Source organism: Neofelis nebulosa, chromosome 17 (assembly GCF_028018385.1).
Source record: "Neofelis nebulosa isolate mNeoNeb1 chromosome 17, mNeoNeb1.pri, whole genome shotgun sequence".
Taxonomy (NCBI): domain Eukaryota; kingdom Metazoa; phylum Chordata; class Mammalia; order Carnivora; family Felidae; genus Neofelis; species Neofelis nebulosa.
This window is the reverse complement of record NC_080798.1, coordinates 61,976,630-62,004,466: the sequence shown is the minus strand read 5'-3', so window position 1 is coordinate 62,004,466 and position 27,837 is coordinate 61,976,630. Positions and strand designations below refer to the sequence as shown.

Here is a 27,837-nt window from a genome sequence, read left to right as displayed (position 1 = left end):
GGCGGGGGAATCGAACTGTTGGTTGACAGGCAGAGAAAATCCGGAGCAAGAACGGGGAGTGGCTCGTTCTGTGGTGGTGGTGGGGCCAGGAGGGGACCGGGAGGGAGGTCTCGGTGTTTCGAGCGTATCTGACATTCCTGTTGAAGCCAGGTGGCCTCTGATGGCAGTGCCCACACGTGTGACCACACGTTAGTACCCACTTGTATTACTCCTCACACAACTCACAAAGCTCTTTTACCCCCTTTGGTTTGTGCTCTTTATTGAAGTACCTCATACATTAAAAGTACACAAATTATAAAAAGTGCAGATGAGTGGGTGCCCCAACCTCCACACAGCCAGGAAAGCAGCACCCAGATCAATCCATCAAACATGAACTGCACCAGAACCCTTGCGGCATCCCCCCTGCCCTGGGAGCCACCCCCTGACCATCAGTGAATTCTGCGTGTGCTTTCCTGCTTTCCTCTGCTTCGCGCTCAGACACCCGTGCGGGTCCGAGCGGCGGTCCTTGGCGTATAGAGCACCCTGGACGTCTCCCCAGACCCGAGAGGCGTTCCTGTCCCATCTTCTGGTGGACACAGGGAAGGGCTCCCGCGGGGCAACGCCTAGCAACGCACGTGTCTGTTTCTGGCACGAGCACCGCCCCCCCCCCCCCCCCCCCACCGTAGAAGACGAAAAGCCCAAACCCCCCCGGAACCAGGCACACGATGGAACACACCAACCCCCCTCCCCCCCCGGCCCCGGCCCGCCCCAGCTTATGCCTTCTGTGGACTCCACCTCCCACTCTCTCAGCCTGATGGAGAACTCCAAAGGGAGCAAAGGCTCCCAGGACCACAGGGTGGTGCCACGGCCAGTGGGGGTGGTCCCAGGACTCACACTGCGGCTGTCCATCACCAGGGACCAGCTTCTTGACCACCCTCCACATCTGGGGGCACCAACCAAGAGCCTGTCGTGGGAGCAGCCTTGTCCCCCCGCCTCTGTGCCATCACACTTCAGGGCTGTTAGTGTTTCCAGCTCCACAAATGAGGCCTTTGAGATGGACACGCCCTCCCCACCCCCACCCACCCCCGGCCTGAGACTTCAAAGGACAGAAGTCTGAGAACTGGACAGCCTCTGGCGGACAACCAGTCTTCTTCCTGGTGAGGCCTCGAGACTCCCCATCTGGTTCTGATGTGCCTGTTGAGGACTTCACGGGAGGGAGACAGTCAGCGTTGTGATTAGTTATGGTTGTGAGGGGAAGGGTCTAAAGGAAATCACAGATAATCCCCAAGGCCTCTTACAGCAACTCCGACCTCCAGTGCCCCTAAGGGAAACTGAGGGACGGCCAGGGGACAGGTGGTGGACACAACTGTCCCCTCAGAGCACGTGTCAACATGAGACAACGTGCCTGACCCACACGTGAGGAGGCTGTCAAGAGCGGGAACCCCTTGGTCGTCGTGTCCCCAGGAGCTCCGTGTGGGGGCTGGGGTGCAAAGTCCGGTGGGATGCCTGAGCCGAGCCGTGGCCACAGCAGGAGGTAGGGGTCACTGACCACCGGGCCCAGGCCCTGCTTCCTTCACAGAGGTTACCCCCCGAGGGCCAGCCGGGGGACACGGCCGCATGAGCAGACATGTGGGGCGTGCAGCCCGGTCCCCCTGACTCCGGACACGGGGAGGGGGGAGGATCTCGGGAAGGCCTGGCTCAGGCCTGGGTCACAGTGGGTTCTTTGAACTCAGGGAGGGGAATGGCTTCTATGCCCACCCTGCAGTGTCCGCGCCAGAGACCCTGAGGTAGGGTCTGGCTTGGTGGGAGAGGGCACAACGCATCAGCCCCGGGAGGAGCCGATTCACGCTCACCTGGACACGGGGTGGCAGGTCGAGTCTTAGAGCAGATGTTCAGACGTGAGACCTGGCTGTCTTCTTGTCTCCAATAGAAACAAAGAACTGCAAGTAATAACCTAAACCCAACCAGCTTGGCTGAGCACTGATGAGCTGTTAGTCTCTCAGGACAGCAGGCCCAGAGGTGAGCAGTTTCATCACGGGCTGGGGCCAGCCTCTCTCTGCTTCACTACCCCTAGGACACTGGCTCTTCATTTTGGAGGTCACCGACTCCTGGTTGCAAAATGGCTGCTGCAGCTCTGGACATCACCTCCCCATCTGGATGTATTTAAGGCTGGAAGAGGCAGGGTGCCAAGTTCTCCTTGCTTGCCTGTCATTTTCAGAGAACAAACCCCTTCGTGGAGGAACCCAGTAGACTCTTGTCCTATAGGCTGAAGCTTACCGCAGGACACCCTAACAGGAGACCTGTGCACCCAGGACAGGCTGGGATGATCTCACACTCAATCCCACCTACCGGATCCAGTTATGGGGACAAGGAATGAAGAATGGGTAGTAGCTAACAGACACCAACACATCTGTGGGACACATGCCCTGGCCAGGGGTGTTCAAAGCAGAGGCTTCTGTTCACCACAGATGCTGGGAACTCCTGACAGGATAACCTCACGGATGTCCCCAACAGGTGACTGCACAGTGAGGCCAGGAAGAACACTTCCTAGGAAGAGGGACTTCCTAGGAGGCAGGCCTCCGGACCAGGGCTCAGAAGACACCGATCCTGGCCCACCCAGAGCATGCCAGCGGCACCCCGCCCACCCGCCTTGTCTGCTGCCTGCAAGGGTGGGGATCAGGGCTGGGAGGGCACCCAGCAGCCGAGAGCGCCCAGCTCGGCGCCCTTGGCCCTTCCACAGCCAATCGGGCTCCTGAGTCAGAGGCAGCCCTATTTGGTAGCCAGCTGTCAGGCGGGCCAGGCCCAGGACTCGCCCCGGTGATGAGCCCTCCCCCATGCTGTGCTCACTCCTAATCAAATGCCCCCTAGTCTCTGCCGTGTACGTTCTCCAGAGCGGCCAGGACAGCCTTTCCAAAGCCTGCGTCTCAGCCTCCCTCCAGCTCGGGGCTGCCCTGAAGTGTCCTAATAAAACCACTCTGTCAGCGTGAACAGATTCCACACCTGTGGAGCCCAGCCCAAGGACTCCGGTGTCAGCCCCTCCGGCTCCCAGCCAGCCTGTTCCACGCTCCCGGGGCGGGGGGAGGGGGGGGGTCGGGTCAAACACCGGGGCGTTCTCAGCAGGGATGCTGCACTGAAGCCTGTGGGACCTCGTCTCTACTCTGTGCCCCAAATCGTGGAGGGGCAGGGTGGCAACGGAGAGAGCTCACACGGAGCCTGGGCGTGGCTGTGTGTGACCGTGGGTCATGTTCTCTCCTGGGAAACGTCGGGGGCTGTGCGGATCCAGGACCCACCTGCCTCACAATGGGCACTGACCCCAGCCCCGGAAAAGAAGAGCCCAGGCCACACACAGCGTAACCCACTCACATTTATAGGAGACACAAAGGAGGAAGGCGGACAACACATCAGCATTTCTACTCCAGGGAACCGGCCAATTCCGACCAGAACAGCAATCAGGAACATAATTGTACAGCGTTGGGGTGCGGCATCTACGCGGGCTTAGTCCCACTCCCCGTCCCCCTCGGGGTTGTCCTCACGAGCCGCCTCCACGTCGTGGAAGTGAAAGTTGGCCATCATGTCTCGCACGGCCAGCATCAGCCTGTTCAAGCCTTGGTTGTGGTTCAGACCCCCAGCCCCTCCAGCCTCCAGCCTCTCCCCCTGTGGCAAGGAGACTCGTCTGAGCAGGGGTTGTCCTGGGCCCTGAGGCCCAGTGCTCCCAACCCGGCCTGCCCAGGACCCTGTCGAGAAGAGGAAGCTCCCAGACCCAAACGCGCGTGTCTAACAAGACCAGGCCCCAGCACGGGGTCAGGGAGCCGCGTCCGGTGGAGGGGCCGAGGTGGTGGTTATGGTCAGGCGGGCACGTCCCAGCCTCCCGAGCAGGCTGGCCGCTGGCTCCAGCAAGCCTCTCTACCCGTGCACAACCAGTGGCCCTGCCTGAACCCACCCGGCCGACACGTGCCCACATACCTCCATGGTGTAGTTGGGCAGCAACGACCGGAAGAAGAGGGCAATTGTGTTTCCATGGCTGACAGGACTCAGCCTAGAAGAGGAGGAAGGAAGGTCAGAAAGTGCCCCCGAGGGAGGGGAGGGACAGGAAGGCAGCCCGAGCCCCAGCTGGGACACGGGGTTGGACCACCAAGACTCCTGCTCAGCTCTGGGTGGGCAGTGGGCCCCCAGAGGTACTGGTGAGGGCTGCTTAGGCCTCACGGGGAATGGCGTCCAGAGGCGGTGGGCCCTTCAGGACCCGGCTGGTTGAGCTGAGCAGGGAGGAGGGTCACTCTTGAGGAGAGCTGTGCAGGGGTGCAAAGGGGTCACATCAAGGGAAGATTCCAGGGTGTGCTGGAGACTGCCCCCCTGAGAAGACGCCATGCTGTAAGCAGTTCCAGCTGGACTTTTAAGGACCGGCAGCCTCTGCTGGGCAGAGCCCTTCGGCCACTCCTCAGGTCGGGGCTACAATGTCCAGCCAGTCCGCTTTCTTTCTGAACCTTCCAGTGTCACAAATTCCTAACTGTCGTCTTACTCTACTTATAAATTCAACTGGGAACTATTTCCCTAGAAGCACGTAGTCTAACTGTTTTAGCACAATTCAGTTAAGAAAAAGCCCTTCAGGGGCACCTGGGTGGCTCAGTCGGTTAAGCGTCTGACTTCGGCTCAGGTCATGATCTCACAGTCCGTGAGTTCGAGCCCCACGTCGGGCTCTTTGCTGACGGCTCAGAGCCTGGAGCCTGCTTTGGATTCTGTGTCTCCCTCTCTCTCTGCCCCTCCCCTCCTTGCACTGTCTGTCTGTCTGTCTGTCTCTCTCTCTCTCAAAATTAAACATTAAAAAAAAAAAAAATCCTTCATCCTACATAATGTGCTCTACTGAGATCTGGAAACCACACGCTTTCCCGAAATGGGCAAATCTGCCTGTGACTTCCAGATCTACAAGACTGTGCTCAAGGCTCTTGGTAAGTCAATCACTCAGCTTTAAAGACTAGAGGAGAGAAAAAAGAAGCTAGTCCACGATGCAAGGCTAACCACTGTCCACAAATCCACTGTAGACTTGGGCTCCGCTGTGCTCTCACTGCAGCCCTCCTGGCTTGGCTGTGTGGGTCTTCTTTACTTCTTGGAATGTGCCCTGTGCCGCGCTCCTTGCACAGGGCCTTTGCACGCGCTGACTCTTCTCATGTACCAGCGACATTCCCTCCCCCTTTACTTGTCGAAGGTCTATTATTCCTTCACACGGCAATGACCACGGCCTTCTCTGAGAGTCATGTGCACCACAAGTTTCTCACCGCAGTTTTGACTCCACATTTAAGCCTCGATTCCGTAACGAACATGTTTCCCCACTGCCCTGTGAACACTCCATGAGGACACAGGGAATGCCTTACTCTTGGTTAACTGTTACTGTTACCTCCAACACCTGCTCTAGAAGCTGACCAAAAAATGCTCCTGCTGTCGACAAACAAGTGAAAGAACACGCCTGGCAAAGCTGACCCGCGACCCCAAACCACACGGTCCTCTGCAGGCCTGTGTCTGCGGGAGGCAGTGAGCCCTAAAGCACTGACCTCAGAGCTGTACAAGCAAAGGAGCAAAGCAGGAGGCGGAGAGGTACCTCTCTGGTCTGACGTAGGAGTAGATGGTGTCCAAAGGAGGCAGAGGGTCAAAGCCCATCACAGACTGCGTGGTCACATCCTTCAAAGGGAAACAGAACTGCCGTGAGCCCCTGCCTTCCCCTCTGCAGAGTTTCAGCCAATTCCAGCCCGGACCGGCCTCTCTGCTAAGAGTCCATCAGTCAGACAGAAACGGTCCCCGGCCGCGAGGCTATGCGTACCGTCCTAAGCCACGGGGTGAACGGGCAGGGAGAGCCTTTCTTCCACGGGGACACTCACTCTGCCCGTTCAGAGGGCTACAGAGGACACCCGTGGGCAAAAGTGTGTGTGCTGTAGGGAAGGGACAGAATCATATGGTCACTTGTGTCAGGAGCCCCACTTTAGCGCTACGGGACGCAGGCTCCAGGGCCCCGAATGGCTGGGTCACTGCTCTGAGCCCTGTGAGGTCACAGCTCCACCTCTCAAATCCCTGGCTGTGAGGGGAAGGGCCCGGCATGTGACAAAGCTCCCACCCCCAGCCCCTCTGCCTTACCGGGGGGAGGGCGGCAACGGCTTCCTTGACCTCAGACAGGACCACGTGGCGGTGGATGTTTCTGGGCGCACGCTGGTACAGCACCTTCCGCCTAGGGCCGGGAGTAAAGCGGCAGCACGTGGAATGGAGCCCGCACCGGCCCTGCTGCCCCGTTTGTGATGGCAGCACCCGAGCAGGTGGGCCTCGTCCCACGAGGATCCTGAGGCCACCTGCCGCCCTGTCACCCCTGGCCCCAAGCCCACCTGCTCTCACATGCTTCCACCGCAGGGTCCCCAGAGTCCACCGCCCGCAGAACCTCACGGACGTTCTCCTCCAGCCAGCTCATGGTGGCCGGCTCCTTCCAGAGGAAGTGCGACCTTCCGAGGTACAGGCTCACCAGCTGGCTCAGGGCAGGGGGCTGGCTGCGGGAGAGCGGAGCCCGTGAGCAGACTCCACCAGGGCGAGGCCTGCGTGCACCCACCGGCGCCTATGGGCAGCGTCCGGCCCCGTCCAGCAGCCGGGGGTGACAGGAGACCGCCCGGAGGGGCTGCCGACCGGGGCAGGCAATCACCCGGAGTGGGGCGGGGGCACACACAGCGGTTACTTCTATCCAGGGTACGTGTTTTTTTTTTTTTTTTTTTTTTTTTTTTTTTTTTTTTTTCAACGTTTTTTATTTATTTTTGGGACAGAGAGAGACAGAGCATGAACGGGGGAGGGGCAGAGAGAGAGAGGGAGACACAGAATCGGAAACAGGCTCCAGGCTCCGAGCCATCAGCCCAGAGCCCGACGCGGGGCTCGAACTCACAGACCGCGAGATCGTGACCTGGCTGAAGTCGGACGCTTAACCGACTGCGCCACCCAGGCGCCCCAAAAGTATGAGTTTTTTAATAGCAACATAAAATAGAAAAGGAACATGTACATGCACGCACAGAGACGCCGGAAGAACCGCTGTGGTTCACAAACAGGGTCTGAGGGTGGCTGGCTCCCACACTGCACGTTTTTCTGTCATTTTCTAATGAGAAATTTGGAAAACGTAGTACGTGCCATGCAGACGCATGAACCACGCTAATAAGTGTAATGATACTAACCCCACCCAGCAGCTGCGGGCACAGTGGGCCCCGTGCCCTGCTCACTCCTCACCAGGAAGGCTTGTGCTCTAGGCCGCAGGCTGCTCACGCACCGGCCAGCTCTGTGCCCGACCCTCGAGGCGATGCCCCACCTGGACCCGGGACCCGGCCACCCAAGCGGGAGAACAGCCCAGCCGCCAGTCTCTAGCAGAGAGCACCTGCCAGGCCCCTCCCAGTAGCGGGGAGAGAGCAGTGACAGCCAGACTCCCAGGGTCTGCCCCCAGGAGCGCCCCCACGACTCACACACAGGTGGGCACTGTCCTCCCAGGGCCCGTCGGTCTTTACCTTATCTCAGCGTCCGGTCCGAAAAAGCTGTGAGTGGCGACAGCGGCATCTGGCCGCACGCTGCAGTACTCAAGCAAAGGGAGGAGGGCTGCAGAGAAAGCAGGGCCCCCATGGGCACGGTGACACCAGGGTGAGGCCAGTCTACCCACACCAGCCTCTGCCACCTTGGAGGGGGTCGTGCGTCCTGCTGCCTTCCCAGTGGCCCGGTCTGCATCTGAGGGGTTGCACCCGTGCCCCCCAGGCACACGCACAAGGCGTTCTAACCACTGACATCACAGTCTCCCTCCACAGGCTGGTGGGGAGGCCGGCCTGCAGGGTTCAGGCCTGGGGCAGAGCCTGTCTCTCTCCCTGAGCAGCGGTGGCTTCCCCACACAGGAGGTCACCTGGAGAACCCCGTCTTCCGAGTGACTTTACAGGCGGCTCACACCCCGATCCCACACAAACAGCCGGTGCCCACGAAGGGCCTCGCCTCATAACTTCACGCACCTTGATGGGGAAGGGTCGGTTGTCCTACGGCCTGGCCAGGCAGCCCCGTGTGAGCACGGATGGAGCGGGGCGGGGCCTGGACACACAGGCAGAGCTTGAGAACACTGTCCAGTGGGCGCCCCGAGTAACATGGGCCTCAGCCCTGCCCTGGCTGCCTCCTCAGACCTTCACCATGCTTGTTTTAGACCTCCTGCTCTGTGTTCTCCCCAGCACCTAGTACTACCTGCCACTCTCCCCGCCCAAGGATGTGAGCCCCAGGAGCGGGGACCCTGGTCGCCTCCTCTCCCGGCCTGGGACACAGCAGGCTCACTGAGGTTAAGGGGTCACCTCAAGAGCCTGGGCTGCTCCTCCAGCCGGGGGCTGTGGGGACAGCGTGCATAAGTCCCCACAGCCCGTCCCCGGGACTCGGCCCTCTGTGAAAATGCACGTGGTAGGAGGACTGCACTCCAGCGGGACCCTGACAGACCACACAGCTCTGTCTCCACACAGACACCAGCCCACTACTCTAGGATGCCTGGAGGTTCTCTGGGCAATCCCAGGACAACCCTGTCTCCGACTTATTCAACCCAGTGAAAGATGGGATTTGAGGACAAGAACATAAAGCCGGGGCCCCTCCTGCACGTTCTGCTAAGATCCAGCAGCTCACTTATCTCTCTAGAAAGTACCACACGGTGGCGCCTGGGTGGTTCAGTCGGTCAAGCGTCCACCTTCGGCTCAGGTCATGACCTCACGGTTTGGGGGTTCGAGCCCCGCGTCGGGCTCTGTGCCGACAGCTCAGAGCCTGGAGCCTGCTTCCCATTCTGTGTCTCCCTCTCTCTCTGCCCCTCCCCCGCTCATGCTGTCTCTTTTTCTCTCTTAAAAAGAAACTTAAAAAAAAGAAAATACCACGCCTTCAGAAAGTAAGTTTTTCTCAAACAGTCAATATCAGAAACTTATCCTGAAGCCCCAAGACACCTGAACGCCAAAGTCGCTTCGGACTCATTTTCTGCTTTTGAACTGTAACTAAGCCTTGTCCAAAGGCCCTGAAGACACGCCCTTCTGTCAGTGGAGTGTGCGCGCTGGGGCCCCGCCGCACCCACCTCCAGGGAACATGGTGAGCGCCTGTCGGATCAGGAGAGAGGCCTGTTCCCTCGCAGAGCTGAGCTCCTGCTCAGGGAGGTCTGCTTGCTGACTCAGCAGAAAATAGGCCAACGGCACAGAGAAGGCAAAATTCGGGAGCTGAGACAGGTTTCGGTGAGCCTGAAAGGGGCGGAAAAACAAAACCTGGAGCTCTGCCAAAGACAAAAGACTCAAGACCCACGGCTGCTCCAAAGTCACCGGATGCGCCCGTGATGAACACAAGTGTCGTGCTGGCATCTCGTCACTTGGCATAAACGAGAATTTTGTGTTACGTCTGGGGGCTTCCTCGGGGCAGAAAACAAGCAAAAGGCCCTGGGAGGGTAGAAAACTGCCTGGGATGGATGAGAGGAGGGGCCTGGGGGGGAAGCGGAGTCAGGTGGGGTCACAGCCAGATGCCTGCCCTTGTGACGGGCTCGGCTCTGAAAGCAGCCAGCCTGTGCTCTGTCACAGCGGAAAACTGAGCGAGCCGGGCGGCAACGAAGAATGTCTCTCCTGCTGCCAGGACCCGATCAAGTCTGCTCTCGTGGCCGAGCACTTTCCTTGCCTTTCTCCACATGGGTAGGGAACAGACAACACGTGACGTGCCGTTTCCTCCGCTAAAATGGGACTGTGGTCTCCACGGTTATATAACCTTTCTTCCTCAGCCCTGTTGTGGGGGGATGGGGGTGCTCCAGGAACTTCTGTAAACTAGATCCCCAGAGGCGGGACTCCTCGGCCAAGTTGCCAAGCGACACAATTCAAATGATCTACGTAGTCATTTTTCAATCGCACACGAACGCGTGGTGACAAGATTCCAGCTCGGAGATCAAGAAGGTAAGCTGTCGATTCCCTGCCCGCCACCCCCGCCCCCTAAAGGTGGTCAGGTTCACACATCCCCAGGACAGCAATGCCCAACAGGAACACTCGTTCTCTAGCAGCCAAATTAAAAGGAAAACAGGTGAAGTTAACGTTTACTAATGTCCTATTTAACCCAAATTCCTAAAATAGCATCACTTCCGCACGAAATCACTATGAAGGTCTCGTGCCCAGTCTCAGCCTCAACGTCAGGCTGGAGGCAGAGCCCGTCTGCAGGGGAAACGGGCGGCAGTGGAGACAAAAAGGGAGGAGCACGCGGGGTGTGGCCAGAGCCTCCCCACTGCTTCGCGGAACCGCCCTGGGGTGCACAGACCCTGGACGGAGAAAAGCAGGGTGGGGGGGATCTGGCCCCGCATCACGGCACACACGCACGCCTACCTCCCACTCCTGGAAGAGGCGGATCAGGTAGTCGTAGTTGCGCGCTCGCAAGGCCAGGTGGTCGATGAGCAGCAGCATGCACAGAGGGTCCTCGTCCGGCTCCAGGCTTCCGGAGGCGGCCCAGGGAGTGGGTGGGGGGGAGGCGAAGGGAGACAAGGGGCAGAGTGGGCCGGCGTGGACATCCACGGGCCCAGGCCGCGAGCACACGGGCGCCAGAGGCAGGCAGGCACCCACCTCAGGATGAGCTTGCAGAACTCCAGCGCCGTGCGGGGACAGCCGCGCTTCTCCAGGAAGCTCATCTGCTTGTAGAGGGCCAGGTAGAAGCTCCTAGATCCAAGACAGCTCCTCGTGAGCCAGAGCGGCAGCCGCCAGAGCCGCACTGCCCGGAAGCCTTGTCCAGCACCACCGCTGCCCTCTGGTCCTTGGCTGCGCTGGCCATTTCCTGCGCGGCCTAATCACCGCGAGTGTTCGCAAGTGTTCCTGTGTCTGCAGAGAAGGTGACGCTCTGCTTGTTGTTTGCGGTTACGTGTGTGTCCGTGTGGAGAAAAACCAGCTTGCCTGGGAGTTGCAACCATCGTGTTTTTTGTTTCCTGCTGTTCGCTTCAGAGGACAGGTCAACATCTCCTACTGTAATTACCACCTTAATTTGCCCTCAAACCTCAACAGTTGCTAGGGGCACTGCTGCTGGATGCATCCAGTTTTGGGACTTGAATCATCCTGGTAGGCTGTTATTTGCATCAATAACCAACACCCTGCCTGTGGATGTTAGTATTTTATGACCTGTTTCTGGGAACTAAGAACTTAACTGGAGAGACAAGACTGACACAAACAAAACCAGACAATCTGTGCAGTCGGGGTCAGCATGCCCAGGATGACTACCAAGGTGCGGAGGGCATCCAGTGCTGGAGATGACCACAGACGCTGGAGGCCGCGAGGGCGAGGGCACCAGACAACAGAGGACCCTCCCCCCCCCCGCCCCGCCCCCTGCAGCCCCATGAGGGCAAGAAGCCAGGGGGTGAGGTCAACAGGGAAGCCACTGTGGCTGTCCAGGCTCCATTAGTGAGGGCTGGTGCCAGAGTGGGGCTTGGCGAGAAGACTGGCACCCAATCATGACCGGTTAACACCGGGAACAGGATCAAGCCAAGAACAAGCAGCTAACTGGCTTAGGAACTGGAAGGTATGGCTGCCCGCAAAGCATTCCAAAGCATTCTAAACTCATGTGGCACAGATCCTATCGTCCAAACATACAAGGGAAACACAATTACAGCCCCCAACATAGTGGAGTCGCTTATCAGACTCACTTGTAAAAAGACAGAAGTAACCCCAGGCTGGCCCAATCGGTGCGTCCGTGAGCCCAGCCATCCTGCATTCAGGTTGTACACAGTGAGATGCCCCAGTGTGAGCTGGCAGGTGGGACGCCTCAGGGACAGTCCTCTGCCATCTCCCGTCGCAGGACAGCTTCGACACACCTGTCACCGTGAAACCCACCTGTTCTCGGGTCTGCGGTAATCCAGCCGGCAGGTCCCGCTGGTGAGACTGAACAAGGGATGAAAGGCACACTCCATGCTGTAGAGCGCTCTCTCTGCAGGCCACACAAACACCAGGGGAGGGGGTCGGGGCCACCGTGTGGCAAGTGCAACCTCACCCCCCCACCCCCCCGGCTCACAGAGAAAGCTCTCAGAGGGAGGAGGTCACACGGCGAGGGTTTGGGAAAAGGCGGCGCGCCACAGATGTGACCCTGGGGATCACCGAAGCCACTCTGTGCATTTGCTTCACCCAGAGACCACTTGTCGGCCCCAGGGTTGTATACAAGCACACGTGCTCACAACACCCACAGGCACACGACCACAGCAGCTTGTTCACGTGATCCAGGAAGTGGAAACGCGCCGAGTGTCCCCCACATGCCGGCAGGCACACAAAACATGGGTCTATCCACACTATGGAGCATCACTTGGCCGTACGAGAGGGGAACTCTGAAGACGTGAGTCACAGGATTCCACTCACAGGCAACGTCCGGAACAGGCAAGTGCACAGAAACAGGAAGCGCACCGGGTGGCCAGGGGCTGGGGGTGGGGAGGCGTCAGGTGACGGGCAAGCGTTCTTTTAGAGGTCACGTAAATGACCTAGAATCGGTGGTGACAAAGCTGTACGACTCTGCCAGAACCTAAACACCAGCGAGTCATATGCCATCAACGGCAGCATCGTATGGTCTATGAACCGTACCTCAGGAAAGCCGCTGTTGAAAAGATACCCTGGCAAACCCTGTGTCCCCGCCATCACTTTATACAACGCCTGTGCTCCGCCAGCGAAGGCGTGTGCGGGTGCGGAGGAACGGCAGGGTGGGGTGCCCACGCGCCCCCTTACCTACGAGGTCTCGGGCCATCTCCTGATCCTCCTGAAAGCGGCAAGCGTCGCTGAGCTGCAGGAGCGAGTCAACGTGGTACGGGCTGGTCTGGAGCAGAACCTGTGAGGAGGGGGACACTGATGGGGCAGCAGGTGGTGCCCCTGGACAGCAGCCGGCGAGGCCCCAGCCCCAGGCAGGCCTTTCTCTCAGGCACGTAAACCTTGTGACAATTTTACCAGCGGTGGCATCCACGATACCCTCACCTCAAACCAAGCTCATAACCAGGCCTGTGGTGGGAACCGGGACCTCTGTGCCCCGGGACCCCCATCTTTACCCTCTGCCACCCCCCCACACAAGCAGCCCTTGGAAGATGAGGCGAGTCCTCGGAAGCATCCTGCCGTGGCCCTCAGCCCCCATGACCCGGGCGTATACTGGAGGTGAGAGGAGCCGGGAGGGCAAGGTGCTTCTGGGCGGAGTGACACAGGCTGGGCCCCACGCCCGGGGCACCCTGGGTAACTGTGGGGAGGGTGTGGGCTGGCGCGGACCCTCTCGTGGGGACACACGCACCACGATGTTGTTGGGCTCCATAGACTCCACGGCGGCCAGGAACTTGTGCTGTGTCTGCTGGTACTCCTCACTGTGCTCAAACGCAAAGAAGGAGAGGCCTCTCTTGGACTCCAGCAGCCGCATCGACAGACCTGGGGAGAGTGCAGCGTCAGGCCCCGTGGTGTTCCTGGACAGGAATTTCTGCATGCACCCAGCATGAGTCCCTGTCACAGTGTTTGCTCTCCCAGGATGCCTGGGGCTGACCGCCCACGGCTCGGTCCACACTGGCACCACGTCCCATCTACGCCTTTCCTAGGAAGATGTCCCCCCCCCACCCCGCCCCCGGGGGTGTGGATCGATCATAAATGTCCCAGGACAACAAACGTGAGGACACACACGGCGCCACCCCCATGGCATCTGGCTGGGCCTAAACAGCGGTCAGAGCCCAGATCCAGGAGGGCATGGGAGACCGTGCAGGGGCTGCAGCCAGGCCTCTGAAGCGACGGCAATCTACACCCCACGAGTGGACGGCCTTTCTCTTTGTACCACGTGTTGGGTAGAGGCCCAGTTTCTTCTGAGGAACCACTTACCTCCACAGAACAGGTGAGTGGTTCCAGGCTACCCTCGACTCAGTCCCTTCTGACGGCCCCGCCACAGAGCCAGGAGCTTTGTCTGTTCAAAGTGGCTCGGGGGCTTCTGCTAGCTAAGTGGGGGTGTCCTCGCTGCCAGCACACAGGAATCATGCAGAACCCCAGAGACACAGAAGCAGGGCGTGGCTGTCACACGCTCCCATCACAGTGGGCACCCCGGCCCCTCCCCTCTGTCCCGCCCGACCGGCCCAAGGGCTCTAGGATGCTCCTCCTTTTGGTGTCATGATGTCAACCACAAGCACACAGCAAGCCTTTCTGCACTGTGGCTGTTTCTCTTCAGATACGCGTACTTATTAGATGGCAACAGAACATAAAATACGACGCTTGAAAGATGAACTTGATTGCCTCCTGTGGTACAGTATTCACAGGAAAAAAGAAAAAGGTAGACAGAAGCTGCATTGAACCGTATTTGAGAAAACACGCAGCTGGCGTGTGTTGGGGGTGGGGGGGTCCTCTGTCCTCCAGCACGAGGCCAGGGCGCGCGCTCACACGCCCGCACGCTGGCTCTGCACAAACAGAGCAGCGGCCTGGCCCAACGGGCGCAGATCCTCGCGGCCCGGTGCCGGCCCTCACCTGGTTTGGTGTACCGTGGCCAGGTGCTCTTGGGGGTCGTCAACCACGTACACTTGGGGTACACACGCTGCCGTTGCCTCGGCCTGGGGAGAACGGACACGGTCACGGCTTCATCTTCACTGCCTGGTCTCTGAGGGACCTCGGAAGCAAAACCGCGGGGAGGGGAGGGGAAGGGAAGGGCACGGACAGGACAGAATGCAACAGCACTAACAGAACATCAGCGGTGCCAAGCCAAACTAAACGCCGCAATCTAAATAACCAAACAACCAGAGACAGAAACAAGAGCTGGAAGTTTTTAGAGTCTAGCAAAATGGCAGGAAAGAAAGGTAAAAAGGAAACAGAAGTTGAAAACCAAAAATAGAGATGAGGAGGAGAGCAAGCCTGTGGACGCAATTCCCTGGGGACCGGGCTGGACAGATGCACCGCTGGCTGAGCACAGAGGACAGAGGGCAGACCTCTGTGTTGAGGCGGGTCCTCTCCTCGCCTCTCAAGATGCCAGCGATGCAAGAACAGGATTTGAAAAGGGAACAAGGGGAACCACGGAAAGAAGTGGTGTGGGGGGGGGCATCAGGACACTGACACCAACACACTCCTGGGTGAGAACGAGCCAGACAGCACCAGTGGGCAGCAGGGGAGGGAGGCTGAGCTCCCCGAGATGTGGCCCACAGACTGCCCTCATCCCTCAGCCCGGTGCTCCTGCCTCGCTGGGCAGGGACGTCTCCGGCGGTACCAGACTGCCCCCCACAAAGCGGTGGTTGCAGGGAGGCATTTCTGCTCCATCACTGACTCTTTCTTGAGCTGAGTAACGGGCATGTGGACATGTGTATGTGATTCTGTATATTTTCCCGATAATATGAACCATTTCGTTAAGAAAATAAAGATGAGTAAGAATCTGGCCTGCATTAGAAACAGGATAAAAAGCAGGTTTCTTATCCCACCAAGAAGGCAGAACTGCAGGAGAAAAAAACATGGTGCCTCAAAAGCACAGTCATAGTCTGAAGAACACTCAAATGACTACCTCTAACATGTTGAGTGTCTGGCCCTGAAACTTTTGCCAGGTTTATTTTTGCTTCTCAACCAGCATCAAAACCAACGTGAGGTTTAGAACCTGGGATAAGTCTGATCTTTGTCCACTTAACACTTCTTAGCGGTTGGCATCATGCGGTAGACGCGGTAAGAAACGCTCTGCACGAAGGCCTGTTGGCAGGACTTTCTGTAGGAGGTGTGGGTGTTCAAGTTTTCAGACGCTCCAGCACGGAGCCCAGTTCTGACCGGGAGCTTGGTAGGGTGTAAATAGGGAATTAACTGGATATGCAGAACTGCCTGGTCTATGGAAGCCCAGGGACAGCCCGGCCCTGCAGTGAGCTGTCCGCACAGAACAGAGAGGAGGAGGCAGGGAGGTAGGTGGGGGAGGCTCTGCTGGAGGGCAGCGGGGGAGACAAGAGCAGCAGGAGGGCGAGTATGCCGTATGCGTCTGTCATAGGAAGCTTTCCGAGAAAGAGCTGTGCACAGGCCATCTGCACGTTCTGAGACGGCCACCGGAGAGGGACAATCACAAACACACTGAGTGTGTCTGCACACAAGGGGTACGAGGGAACCGTGGCTTTTCAGGGAAGCCTTCGGTGGGACTTAAATTTTTAAACAAATCAATACTCTAAGAAGTATAATAATACTATAAAAACAATAAATGTAATTACATTAAGTATCATTTGCACAGAAACAAGACCAGGCATAAGTGTGAAGAAAATGGCAAAGACAGGCCAAGCACATGCAAACAAGTGGAGCTAGGCTGGGGAGAGGCACGATGTTCAGACCAAGAGGAACATTTTATGTATGTATTTATTTTTTAAGTTTCTTTATTTTGAGAAAGCACAAGTGGGGGGGGGGCGGAGAGAGGGAGAGGGAGAGGGAGAGGGAGAGGGAGAGGGAGAGGGAGAGGGAGAGGGAGAGGGAGAGGGAGAGGGAGAGGGAGAGGGAGAGGGAGAGGGAGAGGGAATCCCAAGCAGGCTCTGCACTATCAGTGCAGAGCCTGGCGCTGGGCTCAAACTCATGAACCGTGAAGTCATGACCAGAGCTGAAATCAAGAGGTGGACGCTTAAGCAACTGAGCCACCCAGGTGCTCCCCAAGAGGAACATTTTTAAGTGAAAATGTTTTTCATCAATATTCCACAAGAAGACATAAAGTCAGAAACTCCTGTGTCCTGAATAACCTCACACCAGAGATAAAACCAAAAACCATTAGCAAATAACAAGAAAAGTCCTCCACGTGTATATTATGACAGAATCTAAAACCCCTAACTCTATGACAGGTCAGAGGAGGTAGAAACACTCAGGCGGTGGGTAGGCTAAGGCACACAGGTATTTGGAAGGCAGCGGAGAGACTCAGTGCTAACACCACAGGGGAATACCCATTCCTGTGCAACTGCACTAGAAAAGACCACACGGATGCAGGAAGAGTGCAGCCAGCACACAAGCCGGCACCTGTCCCCCGGGGCGAGGACATTCCCCTCGTGCACCGGGCGTGAAAATGGTGCCTGGAATCCAACCATGAAGAACCATGCGGTGTGAGACGCCAGCAGAGCCCTGTGGTTCCGGGGAACGAGGAGTGTGTGCTGAGGGGCCCCAGAGAGGGGCAGCAAGCTGTCCTGACTGGTTATCTTTGGGGGTGTCAGAGGAGACAATTCTGAATTGCCTCAGTTTTTTCTTTTATAAAAAGCATTTAATTCTACATTTAGAAAACACATGGACAGTACTTGAAAAGACAAAGCCTCTGCCAGTGTGGCAGCTCCTGGTCAGAACGGACTCGGTGCTGGAGCGTTGGGAAAACTGAACACCCACACCTCCTAAAGAAAGGTCGGCAGAGCATTTCCTCCTGGGTTTACCACTAAGAACTATTAAATTAACAAAGATCAAACTGATCCCAGAACCTAAACCTCGTGTTGGTTTTGCTTGCTAAGAAACAAAAATGAAGTTGGCCAAGATTTCAAGGCTAGAAGCTCAAAATTTTAGGACTTCCAGAATCCCTGTAAAACGCTGGCTCACAGGCTAATAAAGGCAGTGTGAGGGTTGGAGCCCAATGGCCATCAAAAAGGTCAAACACCAACTTCTCCCCAGCCCCCTTCAGATCCCTCAGAACCAGAAGTCCTTAGGGTTTCCTTCTGTAAGGCCCTTTGCCTGACCTCCCCCAGGGTCTAACCGACCTGGAGAAACTCCCTCCCCCTCCCTGAGGACCCCCCCTCCCCTCCCCCTCCCCCTTCCCGAGGGTCTAACCCATCTGGAGAACCTGCCTCCGCTCCTTGGGAACGCAGCCAGTGTTGATCTTACCTTTGTTCCCCCAGGACAGCTCGAGCACCAAAATATCTTTTCAGTTCTGTGTCTGGATTCAAGTGTCTAGAGAATTGAAAATTTCACGAACAGAAATGAAATTGAGTTCTTCTACACTGAATCTGGGAATTCTGAAAGGTCACATAAAACGCAGCAGAGAGAACAGCTATTCTGGCAGGAAGACAACTGGCAGGCCTCCTTTAAAACCACGCTAACCTGAAGCAGAGGCAGCCGGTCCTGGGGCCAAATCAGAGCAGCCTCAGACCTGCGACTAGATCAAGGTGTGCTCAGTGACTCAGGAAAAGAGATGCTTTTTAAACACTGGCAACAATCTCTTCAGTAGGGGCAGGCTTTTCATAGGCATCTATGAGGACAAGACAGGAATAACTTGTCCCAGGATGACCTCTGACTTCAGCACCTTCCGAGAAAAAAACACTCCCAGAGATCTACAAAGCTAAGTGACGGGTCCTTGGAAACAGAGGGGTCTCCCCCGCGTTCTGTCCCTGCCCCTGTTGCCTCAATGTTTGGCAATAAACCTACATCACTTTTAAATCAAGATAGTAAGTTTCCTTCTTTTTGAAATATTACCTTCCCTTTGCAAAGAGTCTCTGTGTCAGCCGGGGGGGGGGGGGGGGGGAGGGGGGCGAGCTAACCTGTGCTCCACGTATAGGACGTGCTTCTTGGAGCTCAGGGGGGGCGGGCCTGGGCGGCTCAAGCCACTGGCATCCTCAATCCTCTCCAGGAGGCGATCAATATCTTCCAGCCCGTTTTCCTAAAAGCCCCAGAAAAACATCTTACTCACCACACGACCTGACTTGAAATGTAAGATCAACAATAAAATGGTTTTTACAAAGAAGCAGCATTCTATTGGGTCTACTTCCTGAAAGACAGTATAATCCGAACACCGCACTGCACGTGTATTGAGAAAAAAAGGAGAGATGCTTCGTTAGAGGAAGCTCAGGATGGGCGAGATCATAGAACCAGAAGGACTCTTGAAATGATGAAGTCACAAGCCTACACTGCTCATCTTTCGGATGTGCCCGCCAAGCTCTTCAGGTGGGACTTGGGCTGTAACTGCCAGTGACAGGCACAGAAGGCCACAGCCTCCTCAGGACACACAGAATCAGGTGATGAGGGCCGCAGGCGATACTGAAAACAGATTTTCTGACAACTGACTGGACCTGGAGGCTTACACCTCAACATCTGATTAGTCAGTCCATCAGCACTAGAGAAAGGTCGGGGCACATGGGCAGTCCACTGACAGAGGCTGCACCATCCAGAGAGCATCATTTCAGATGTCACCAGAAAACAGAAAGCACAGAGGGAGGTCTGACCCTCAAGGAACAAAGTGAACAAACATGAGTGAGATTTGGTAAGTGACCTTCCCTGACCTCCGCGTTAGATTCCTAACGGGAAGGAATCAAAATATCAAATGAAAATGAACTGCCCTGAGAAACAGCCAGATGCACATACCAGAATTTCTCCTGTAGTGTTTTTCTTATTTTTCTGTTTCTTTTTCTTCTTTCGGAGTTTGCCACTTATATTAGACTAACAAAAGAAGCACATTTTAGTCAATGAAAGAGACAATAAAACCTTACATGCTGACAACTAAAGCAGCAAGCTACAGAGGGACACGGGAACACAGGCTTGGGTCCCCTCCCTCCCACCCTGAACGTCCTGTGAGCTCATCTGCTTCAACAACACAGACCTCCCAGTGGCCCACAACTCTGGTTCCCTCCAAGTTTCTCCTTCTTGACAGAACTCATGGCTTCCCAGGACCTCAAGAGGCTCACAGGGTGTGAAGCATCCACCCACCTGCCCTCTGCCTTCATCTTTCACTTTCTCAACCACTCTCCCTGCTACGCTCAGCCACTCTGGAGACTGGGACCCCGCACTGCACTGCCCCACACCCTTGGTGCCTCTGCCCGGATCGCTCTCGCCCCTTCACCTGGCCACCTCCTTCCCCGCAACGTGAAGCACTACACCACCCCAAGCTCAGGCAGGTGCCCCTCTCTACGCCATGAGTCAGGGTCCCTCCAGCTGCACTTGTCTGTCCTCATCTGCCGCTCTCTCGACCAGAGGCCCCAGGAAGGCAGACTTGTCCCCAGAACCCGGTAGGCTGACAAAAAGCACTTACTGAGTAAACAAGCAAAAGATCTCCTGAGGGACCCTCTCCCGCAGTGCCGTCGTGCACACCAGCCACACCCCAACACTAACCTGACCTACGTACTTCTTCAAGGCACGTCCACCCGGGGTCTTGACCACCTGACCAGAGCTCCAGACACACAGTCACAAAAAACACACCCCCTGGGGAGGGAGAAGCAGACCCTCCCAGAGTGTGGAGGCCACTCTTGTGCCAAGAAAACTTGACTCGGGGACGCTGTGTGGGGCCTCCTCTATGCCCACAACTCGTCTTGAGGGTGTCATGCAAATCTTATCAGGGGTCCCAAGGAAAAGTGGGGACAACTGGGACCCAGAAAACGACAGCAGAGGGTGTATCTGGCTGGCACCTCCTAGTCCCCACACCTGCTCTGGGGGTGCTGCTTTGCCAGCCATTTCTCCAGCTTTCTTGGCATCTGCACCTCCACTCTGGGATCTCCTTCTGTTCCCTGTGAGCAGACACTCGGGTCTCTCCCCATTCAGCACTGGTCCCTCCTCAAGGTCCTCAATGTTTATCTGGAAGACAGATGGGAGAGAACAAGGGTGTTACGGGTGTCCTGGTCACAGATTCCATGGTGATACTGAACTGTGTTAGAGACAAGAGAGCAGGACAGGGCGGGGGTGGGGGGGGGGGGAGGCGGGGAGACACGTTCAGGATCACCCTGAGGTCACAGGAGGAAGAAACGTAAGTCTGTGTGCCTAGCAGAGCCGTACTGCTCACCTTCTGAACAGCTCTGGTTCACGATTACTTTAGTCAATAAACCCCAGAGAATGCTGGGCACCGTGTGGCCCCATGGGGTCTCTGTCTTCAGAGGGGACATAATGAAGAACCCCCAAACGTTACAACTTACCTCCCTTATGGAACAGAACCCTAGCACAAAGATTCGTATATACATTTGTTCTGTCGATGCATTAATATTCTTTCCTCCTACTGGAGACACTAGGTAGCTCATCTACAGTAGCAGACAGGACAAGAACCTGGGAGAAGAAACAGTACCCAAGGACTGACCCACCTGGAAACTCTTCCCTGATAAAAGTAACACACGATAATAAAAATAACTCAGGACGGAACCTTACCTAGTAGCGAAAAGGAAGGATCCACATATGCACACACTCCCGCACACACTAAACACTCACACCCTGGAGGCGAGACAGGGGCAGGGGTGGGTACAAGTTACAGGGGAAGTTCTGGCCCTTTAGCCAGTCAATGAACAAACAGATAAAAGAAGTTAGCAGGAATACTAACTATGCTTCATAAACCAGATGAGATGGGATGGACCCAATCTAGTACACTGAAATACATAAAATACACAAAAATAAAACTGTATGTACAATTTAGAACCTCTGAAAAATATAAAGCTAAAAAATAAAAATAACATCTATTTTTTTCATTTACTTATTTATTTGTTTGTTTCTTTATTGAGAAAGTAAACACGAGCAGGGGAGGGGTAGAGAGAAAGGGAGAGAGAGAATCCCAAGCAGGTTCAGCATCGTCAGCAAGAGCCTGACGTGGGGCTGGATCCCACGAATGGCAAGATGATGACCTGAGCCAAAATCAAGAGCTGGACACTCAACCAACTGAACCATCAGGCACCCCAAAATAACATGTTTTAACCCCCACAACCCTGAGACAATTTCTTGTTAAACTTGAGGTCACACCGCAGCCAGTGAGTTTTTCAGTGATGGTTCTCTTTTGGCCTACCATCTCAGCTGGGAAAGTGTCAAAGAAAAGAACACGGGAACAAATTTTTGGGTCCTTTGGTTTTGCTTTCTTTACCAATGGAGCCTACCAAGGACACAACCCAGAAGTACGTGATGACAATCTGTCTACAAATCCATATCTGACTCAAAAATGCTGGACTTCTAGCACAATAGTTTCTGTCCCCGCGTCGCCGATACTGTGGCGATTCCTACTGCAGACACCTTCTTTTGAGTGGTGGCATTGTGAAGCCAGAGGCCCATGTGTGGTCTGGTTGGTTTGGATGTTGGAGCAAAGGAAGAAAACTAGAAGGTGGCCTCCTGGGACATTTCCTCTAAACAAGTGGGGGATGCACTGGGGAACTGGCACCTACACTTTCTCCGGTATTCAACGGAATTCTACCCCTAATGCCTCTAGTGAAGCCGGGTGCTGGTTTACTTCAAGTCACGTCCGCTTCCTTAAAAAAATTGTTTTAAGAAAAAAAATTTTTTGAGACAAAGAGGGTGCATGCACACGCGAGAGCAGGGCAGGGTCAGAGGGAGAGGGAGAATCTTCAGCAAGGTCCGTGTCCAACGCAGAGCCCGACTCAGGGCTAGACCTCACTACTGTGAGATCACGACCTGAGCCAAAATCAAGAGTTTGACGCTCAACCAGCTGCGCCACCCACGTGCCCCAAGAATTTTTTATTTTATTTTTAAGTAATATCTACACTCAGCATGGGGCTCAAACTCACAACCCCAAGATCAAAAGTCACATGCTCCACTGACTGACCTAGCTAGGAGCCCCACTAAGATATTATTTTTTGAGCCCCTTCCGGAAACTTGAGGTGTTCGGAGAAATTCAAATGCATAAGCTCTATGCCAAGCTAAGCTTCACCTGAAATATTCTGGGTCTGTGCGCACATGTGCAAACCTCCAACGATGTACATACTCAGTCTTGTTTCTTTACTGGAAAGAGTTGCTAACTGCGCATGATTCATTTGCTATTTGTATCAGCAGGCACCAGCACTCAAGGACTCTCCACCCACCATCCTGAGATAAATCTCATTTGGTATCCAAAAGCTGGTACTTTCATCAGTTTCACGGTCTCAAATGGGTAACAATTTCAAGAGGTTCTTGTTCACTACACACATATTCTCTGCTATTCCATGGGGATAAGGCTCGATCGATACTTCAATAAACACCGGGTGGGAATTTCGTCTTTTTGGGGGGAGGAGCACGGAACCAGAGTATAATTTATGTGGCTTGAAACGGACGCACAGTATGAGTTTTGGAAACTGCGTAAGTATGTAACCCACACTCTTACCAAGATGTAAGATGCTCCCATTACCCCAGAAATATATGCCTCCTACCATCTCCAACTAACATTTCCTGCTGACTCTGGCAAACACTGCTAAGATTTCTTCCACCAGAGATGGCCTGTGCCTGTCTTAGAACTCGGTGCAGAAAGAGCCAGAGTATGCCTTCTTTTGTGTCTAGCTCCATTCACACAGTGTATGTGTTGACGCTTATCCTGCTGGTGCCCATATTACTGGTCACCAGTACTCCTTTGTGTGGACGCGCTACGTTAGCTTACCCATCAGGCAGAGGAAGTCGCTTCAGGGTCTTCCCATCTGCGGCTGTTTGGATGAAAGCTACTGTGTGAGCGTTTCTGCAGAAGTCTCTTGAGTAAGTATGCAGAGGTAGAATCACTGGGTTGTAAGACACAAGATTTATGTTGAGGGGCGCCTGGGGGGCTCAGTCGGTTGAGCGTCTGACTTTGGCCCAGGTCATGATCTTGTGGTTTGTGAGATCGAGCCCCGCATAGGGCTCACTGCTGTCAGCGCAGAGCCCCCTTCAGATCCTCTGTTCCCCTCTCTCTCTGTCCCTCCCCTGCTTGCACGGTCACTCTCTAAGAAAAATTACTTTAAAAGTACTGTTTCTGTGGGGCGCCTGGGTGGCTCGGTTGGTTGAGCGTCCGACTTCGGCTCAGGTCATGATCTCACAGTTCGTGGGTTTGAGCCCCGCGTCGGGCTCTGTGCTGACAGCTCAGAGCCTGGAGCCTGTTTCCGATTCTGTGTCTCCCTCTCTCTCTGCCCCTCCCCTGTTCATGCTCTGTCTCTGTCTCAAAAATAAATAAACATTAAAAAAAATTAAAAAAAACCAAAACACAAAGGATCAAAATCAACTCGATATCAAAGATGACACGTGTTGAACACCAACTCAAAGATCACTGAACAATTTCAAGTCCTTATTCCAGCCAAACAGCAGCAGCCTAATCACTGAAACTTATTTTGGAAGAAGTTTGGTTTTTTATTTAATTTTACGACTTAGATGCTTATTTCAATTACTTTCCAGGCATGACCATTATATTGAACATAAAAACAGAGACATATGCACATACAGTTAACCCTGTAACAACACAGGTTTGAAATGTGCCGGTCCACTTATATGCAGAATTTTAAAAAAGAGAGAGAGATGATTTCTAATCTAAAGCCAAAACAACAACAACAACAACAACAGCAACAAAATCACCCAAGGGCTACTTGTGAGGATAAATCCACGAACTAACAACGAAGAATGTCTCCTGCTCTGCTTCCCTCTCTCCAGGAGAGCACTTCTAAGTGCCCCGGAAAGGCTTCTAACTAAACCACTTCAGGTCACATTCCTACCGTGGTTTTCAATTTCATTTAATACCTACATTTGCAGAGTGCCGTCTGCCCAGTGTGGGCTAAAGGCTACACACGTTATTACTTCATTTATCACTCATGAAAATCCCATGAAGTGAGATCATCGCCAAGAAACAGGGAAACTGAAGCTTATGTTAGATATCTTGTCCACGTTCTCACAGCTATGGAGAGATGGGGCTGGGATCCAAACCTAGGTCCTTCTGACTCCAAAGCCTGTGTACATACATTCTGGCTGGAGACAGTACATGCTGGTCCGCTCAGAGGAAATGCTAATTCATGCAGTAAATTTTCTGCATACCTGGGTGCCAGACACAGGGTGGTGGGGACATGTTAGGGAGCAGCAAAGTCTCTGTTCCCACAAAGCTTCTACTTCATCAGAGAGCAAGGAAGGAAAGTAACACCAAATAGAAAGAACCGACAGAGAATCTGTACGGTATGTTCTATGATAGCTGCCAGGGAAAACTGAGAAAGAACAGAAGAAGGGGAATGGGAATGTGCAGATCACTCCACTTTGAAAGCAGGTAGGAAGGGTAGGCAAGACTGAGAAGGCGTCCTCTGAGCAAATCCTGAGGAAGGAGAAGTGAGACACGGGACATCTGAATACAAGGTGTTAAAGGCAGAGGAGACAGCAAAGGGGACAGGTCACTATGGCTACAGCAGAGCGAGCAAGATTATAAGGAAATGAGGCGGCAGAGCTCATGGGGTAAACGAGACCAGCGTGGGATCATTGGGGGGGTTGTGAAGAAAGGAGGGCTGAGGTCAGACGTATGTCTGACTGTAGCTGCTGCATTCAGACAGGTGGCAAAGGAACAAGAAGAGAAGGACTGGGCCGAAGGATGACGGTGATCCAGGCCAGAGGCAACAGTCCCCACCCAGGTGCTACCGGACTTCAGAATGGTCTCGTATATTGTTGAGAGAGAGAAAGATCAGGGATACCTTCAGGTTGCTGGCGTGGACAAGAGGAAAAACGGAGATAGAGAAGGCTGGAGGAGGCAGAAAGAGCAGTTAACAGTTGGACACACTGGGTTTGAGATGTCTGTGAAAGGTCTAAGAGGTGACAGACGTTGAGTTGGAGGTATGAATCCCAAGACCAGGAAGGACATCTGAGCTGGTGACACCAGTGTCAGAAAGTGGAAGGGAACACACAAACAGCAGAGTCCTGAGCAGGTACAGACCTTGAGTCCCTCTGACATGATGTCATGGGGAGGTCCACATCAGAAGTCTTTTCCTCCATTCACACAGGTAAGCATCTGCCATTTTTTTCATTTCTCCCAAACACTCTGCCCCCCTGTCCATCTACCCTCCTTTCTTCTTCAGCAGGAACATTAACTTTGCTTCAGAGACGAAAACCATGACATGGTTAAGGGTACAAATTTTAGGTCAGAAGGCCTGGGTTTACTCTCCAAGTGTCACTCAGCATGTCATTTGCACGGGAGGGGACTACAAGATCCCCTTCCCAGACTATGAGAATCATATGACGCAGCAGCGGCCCCTGCAATGTTCAATGTCCTCCAAAGAGCAGCTGTTGGTGTTAAGGGCTAAATCTTGGGGATATGGGGGAAGAGAAAGCACAACCAGATAAAACGTCCATGGAAATGGCTGCCTACAGCACAAATTGATTTCAGCCCGTGGACAAGTGAGATGAGAAGGAAGACTTCGGTATTTTGAGAGAAGTCAGAAAAGTGGCAAATTTATGGACACATGATGTGACGGAAATACTGGGCAGACTCAACCGGCCGTGTTTCCAACTGTGGGAGCTGGGAGATGAGCACGTGAAGGTTAATACTACTTTTATTTTTGTACATGTCTGAAATCTTTTATGATAAAAATGCCAAAAAGGAAGAAAGAAATGAGAAGAAACAGGTAGAGGGGAAGGAGTTACTTTTCATCTCGGAATCGGAACAAGTGGAGGGAGACTGGAGAATATGAAGAAAACGCTTCGTCCCAACTCCCCCAGAGACTACAGGGTGAGGCTGTCTCTCACCTTAAGAGGGAAGGTCAATAATCTCTAAACCAATCTCCCAGACTGGAAGCCCACACGCCCCACACGCCCCGCCATCTTATGATGGGTGTCTAACTTGCCAACTTTCCATAAAGCAAGCAGCAATCACAACACCAAGAAAGAGTCACTGGTTTCTCCGATCATGATCTTCAGACCTACTGCTGTTTGTTCAACCACTCGGGCACACCGAGGAGAGGATACAAGGTGAGCAAAACAGACACGTTACCCGCCAGAGGTCAGAGAAGCAAGAATAAGGCGATGCGCGCACATGCCAAAGTACAGACTGAGGCCAGCTAAAGAAACCCCGGTGGGCGTTTACTCCTCAATTCACATCTACGGTGTCATTTCTGTGTCAGACACTTGCTGTGGGTGCAGAGATGAGCTAAACACCATCGCAGCTAATGCAGCGATGAGGAAAACACCAAGTCCTGGGTTGTGAGAAGTAAACAAGAATGTCAGCAATGGCCCTGCAACAGCTTAACGTAGGCAATGTTGGGTCCTGAAATACAGCGCCCAGACCTGGGGAAGTGAGGCCCCGCCCACTGTGATGCGGACCCGCCCTTCTACGTCAAGACCACGCCCACCCTGCAGCCCAGACCCCCCCGACAGCCCCGCCCAACCCGCCGTGGCCCCGCCCACCCCATCGCCTGCTCCACCCACTGGCCCCTGGCCCCGCCCCCACCGCAGCCCAGCCCTGTGTGCCCCGCCCCCTGACGTCACGACCCGCCTGGCACAGCACCCCCTCCCACCACCCCCACCCCAGGCAGCCCCGCTTCTCACCAGCTCGAACCGGTTGTTGACGCAGACGCCTTCCTTCCCTGCGCCCCGGGGGCGCCGGCCGCCTGTTCCCCGCTTTGGACCTTCTTCTTCCGCATCATCGTCATCATGGAGGGCAAACTGCAGGGCACCGGGCCCGAGGGGCTCCTGGCCGCGCTGTTCCCCCCTCAGCCTCCGGAGGGCCCGGCGCGACATAGGACCCAACGGCCGCTGACGTCCGGAGACCGGGAGAAGGAAGAGCCGAAAAGAGAACGACCGGCGCGCCTGCGCACTTACGGCGCGCTGGCGCGAGCCCGAGCTCTGGCGTCTGCGTGCTGCGGTCCTCCGGAACTTCCTCTCCGCCAACAGTGGCATCTAAGAAAGTGCGGGCGCGTCCGGGCGAGTTCTCGCGCGAGTTGGGCGCCTCCGCGCGGCAGTCCTGGCTGCCCCGGTGCTGGGTGTCCCTGGGTCTTCCGGAGGCGGGCCCGGGACCGACGTCCAGCTGGGACGGGGATGGGGGCTCATGGGCTCCGAGCCACCTGCACCCGGGGACCTAGACTCTGCTCTCCGAGTGCGGGCTGGCTGGGCGGGAGGAACCCGCAGGTGGGGCTAGGTGAGGCGACGGTGCGCTCAGGTTGGCGTACTGCCGCGTGGTGTTCCAACCGGGGCGAGGCACAGGTGACAGCTGGGCGACCTGGACGGTCCTAGTGCCCGGTCTGCACGTGACTCCTCTCAGTCTGCCTCCACAGCTGCAGGTGGGACATTTTCCTCCTTATTAAAAGTAAGC

The 27,837-nt window shown here is 55.2% G+C and overlaps 1 protein-coding gene across 2 annotated transcripts; it reads right to left on the bottom strand.

Annotated features, from left to right (window-relative positions):
• Nucleotides 1–1,653: 1,653 nt before the first annotated feature.
• TCF25 (transcription factor 25) lies at nt 1,654–27,837 on the bottom strand. Of its 2 annotated transcripts, none has more exons than XM_058709126.1 (18): nt 27,075–27,837; nt 20,292–20,441; nt 19,239–19,313; nt 18,419–18,537; nt 17,766–17,831; nt 14,442–14,524; nt 13,240–13,370; nt 12,693–12,792; nt 11,817–11,910; nt 10,563–10,655; nt 10,329–10,434; nt 9,056–9,215; nt 7,491–7,578; nt 6,342–6,500; nt 6,100–6,190; nt 5,570–5,649; nt 3,943–4,015; nt 1,654–2,184 (listed from the first exon to the last, which is right to left on the bottom strand). In XM_058709126.1, the coding sequence occupies exons 1-18, from the start codon at nt 27,423–27,425 to the stop codon at nt 2,143–2,145; spliced, it is 2,061 nt and encodes a 686-aa protein (XP_058565109.1). In that variant the 5' UTR covers nt 27,426–27,837; the 3' UTR covers nt 1,654–2,142. The 2 variants fall into 2 exon arrangements, with proteins under 2 accessions (XP_058565109.1, XP_058565108.1); XM_058709125.1 differs by lacking the exon at nt 1,654–2,184 and adding an exon at nt 3,331–3,633.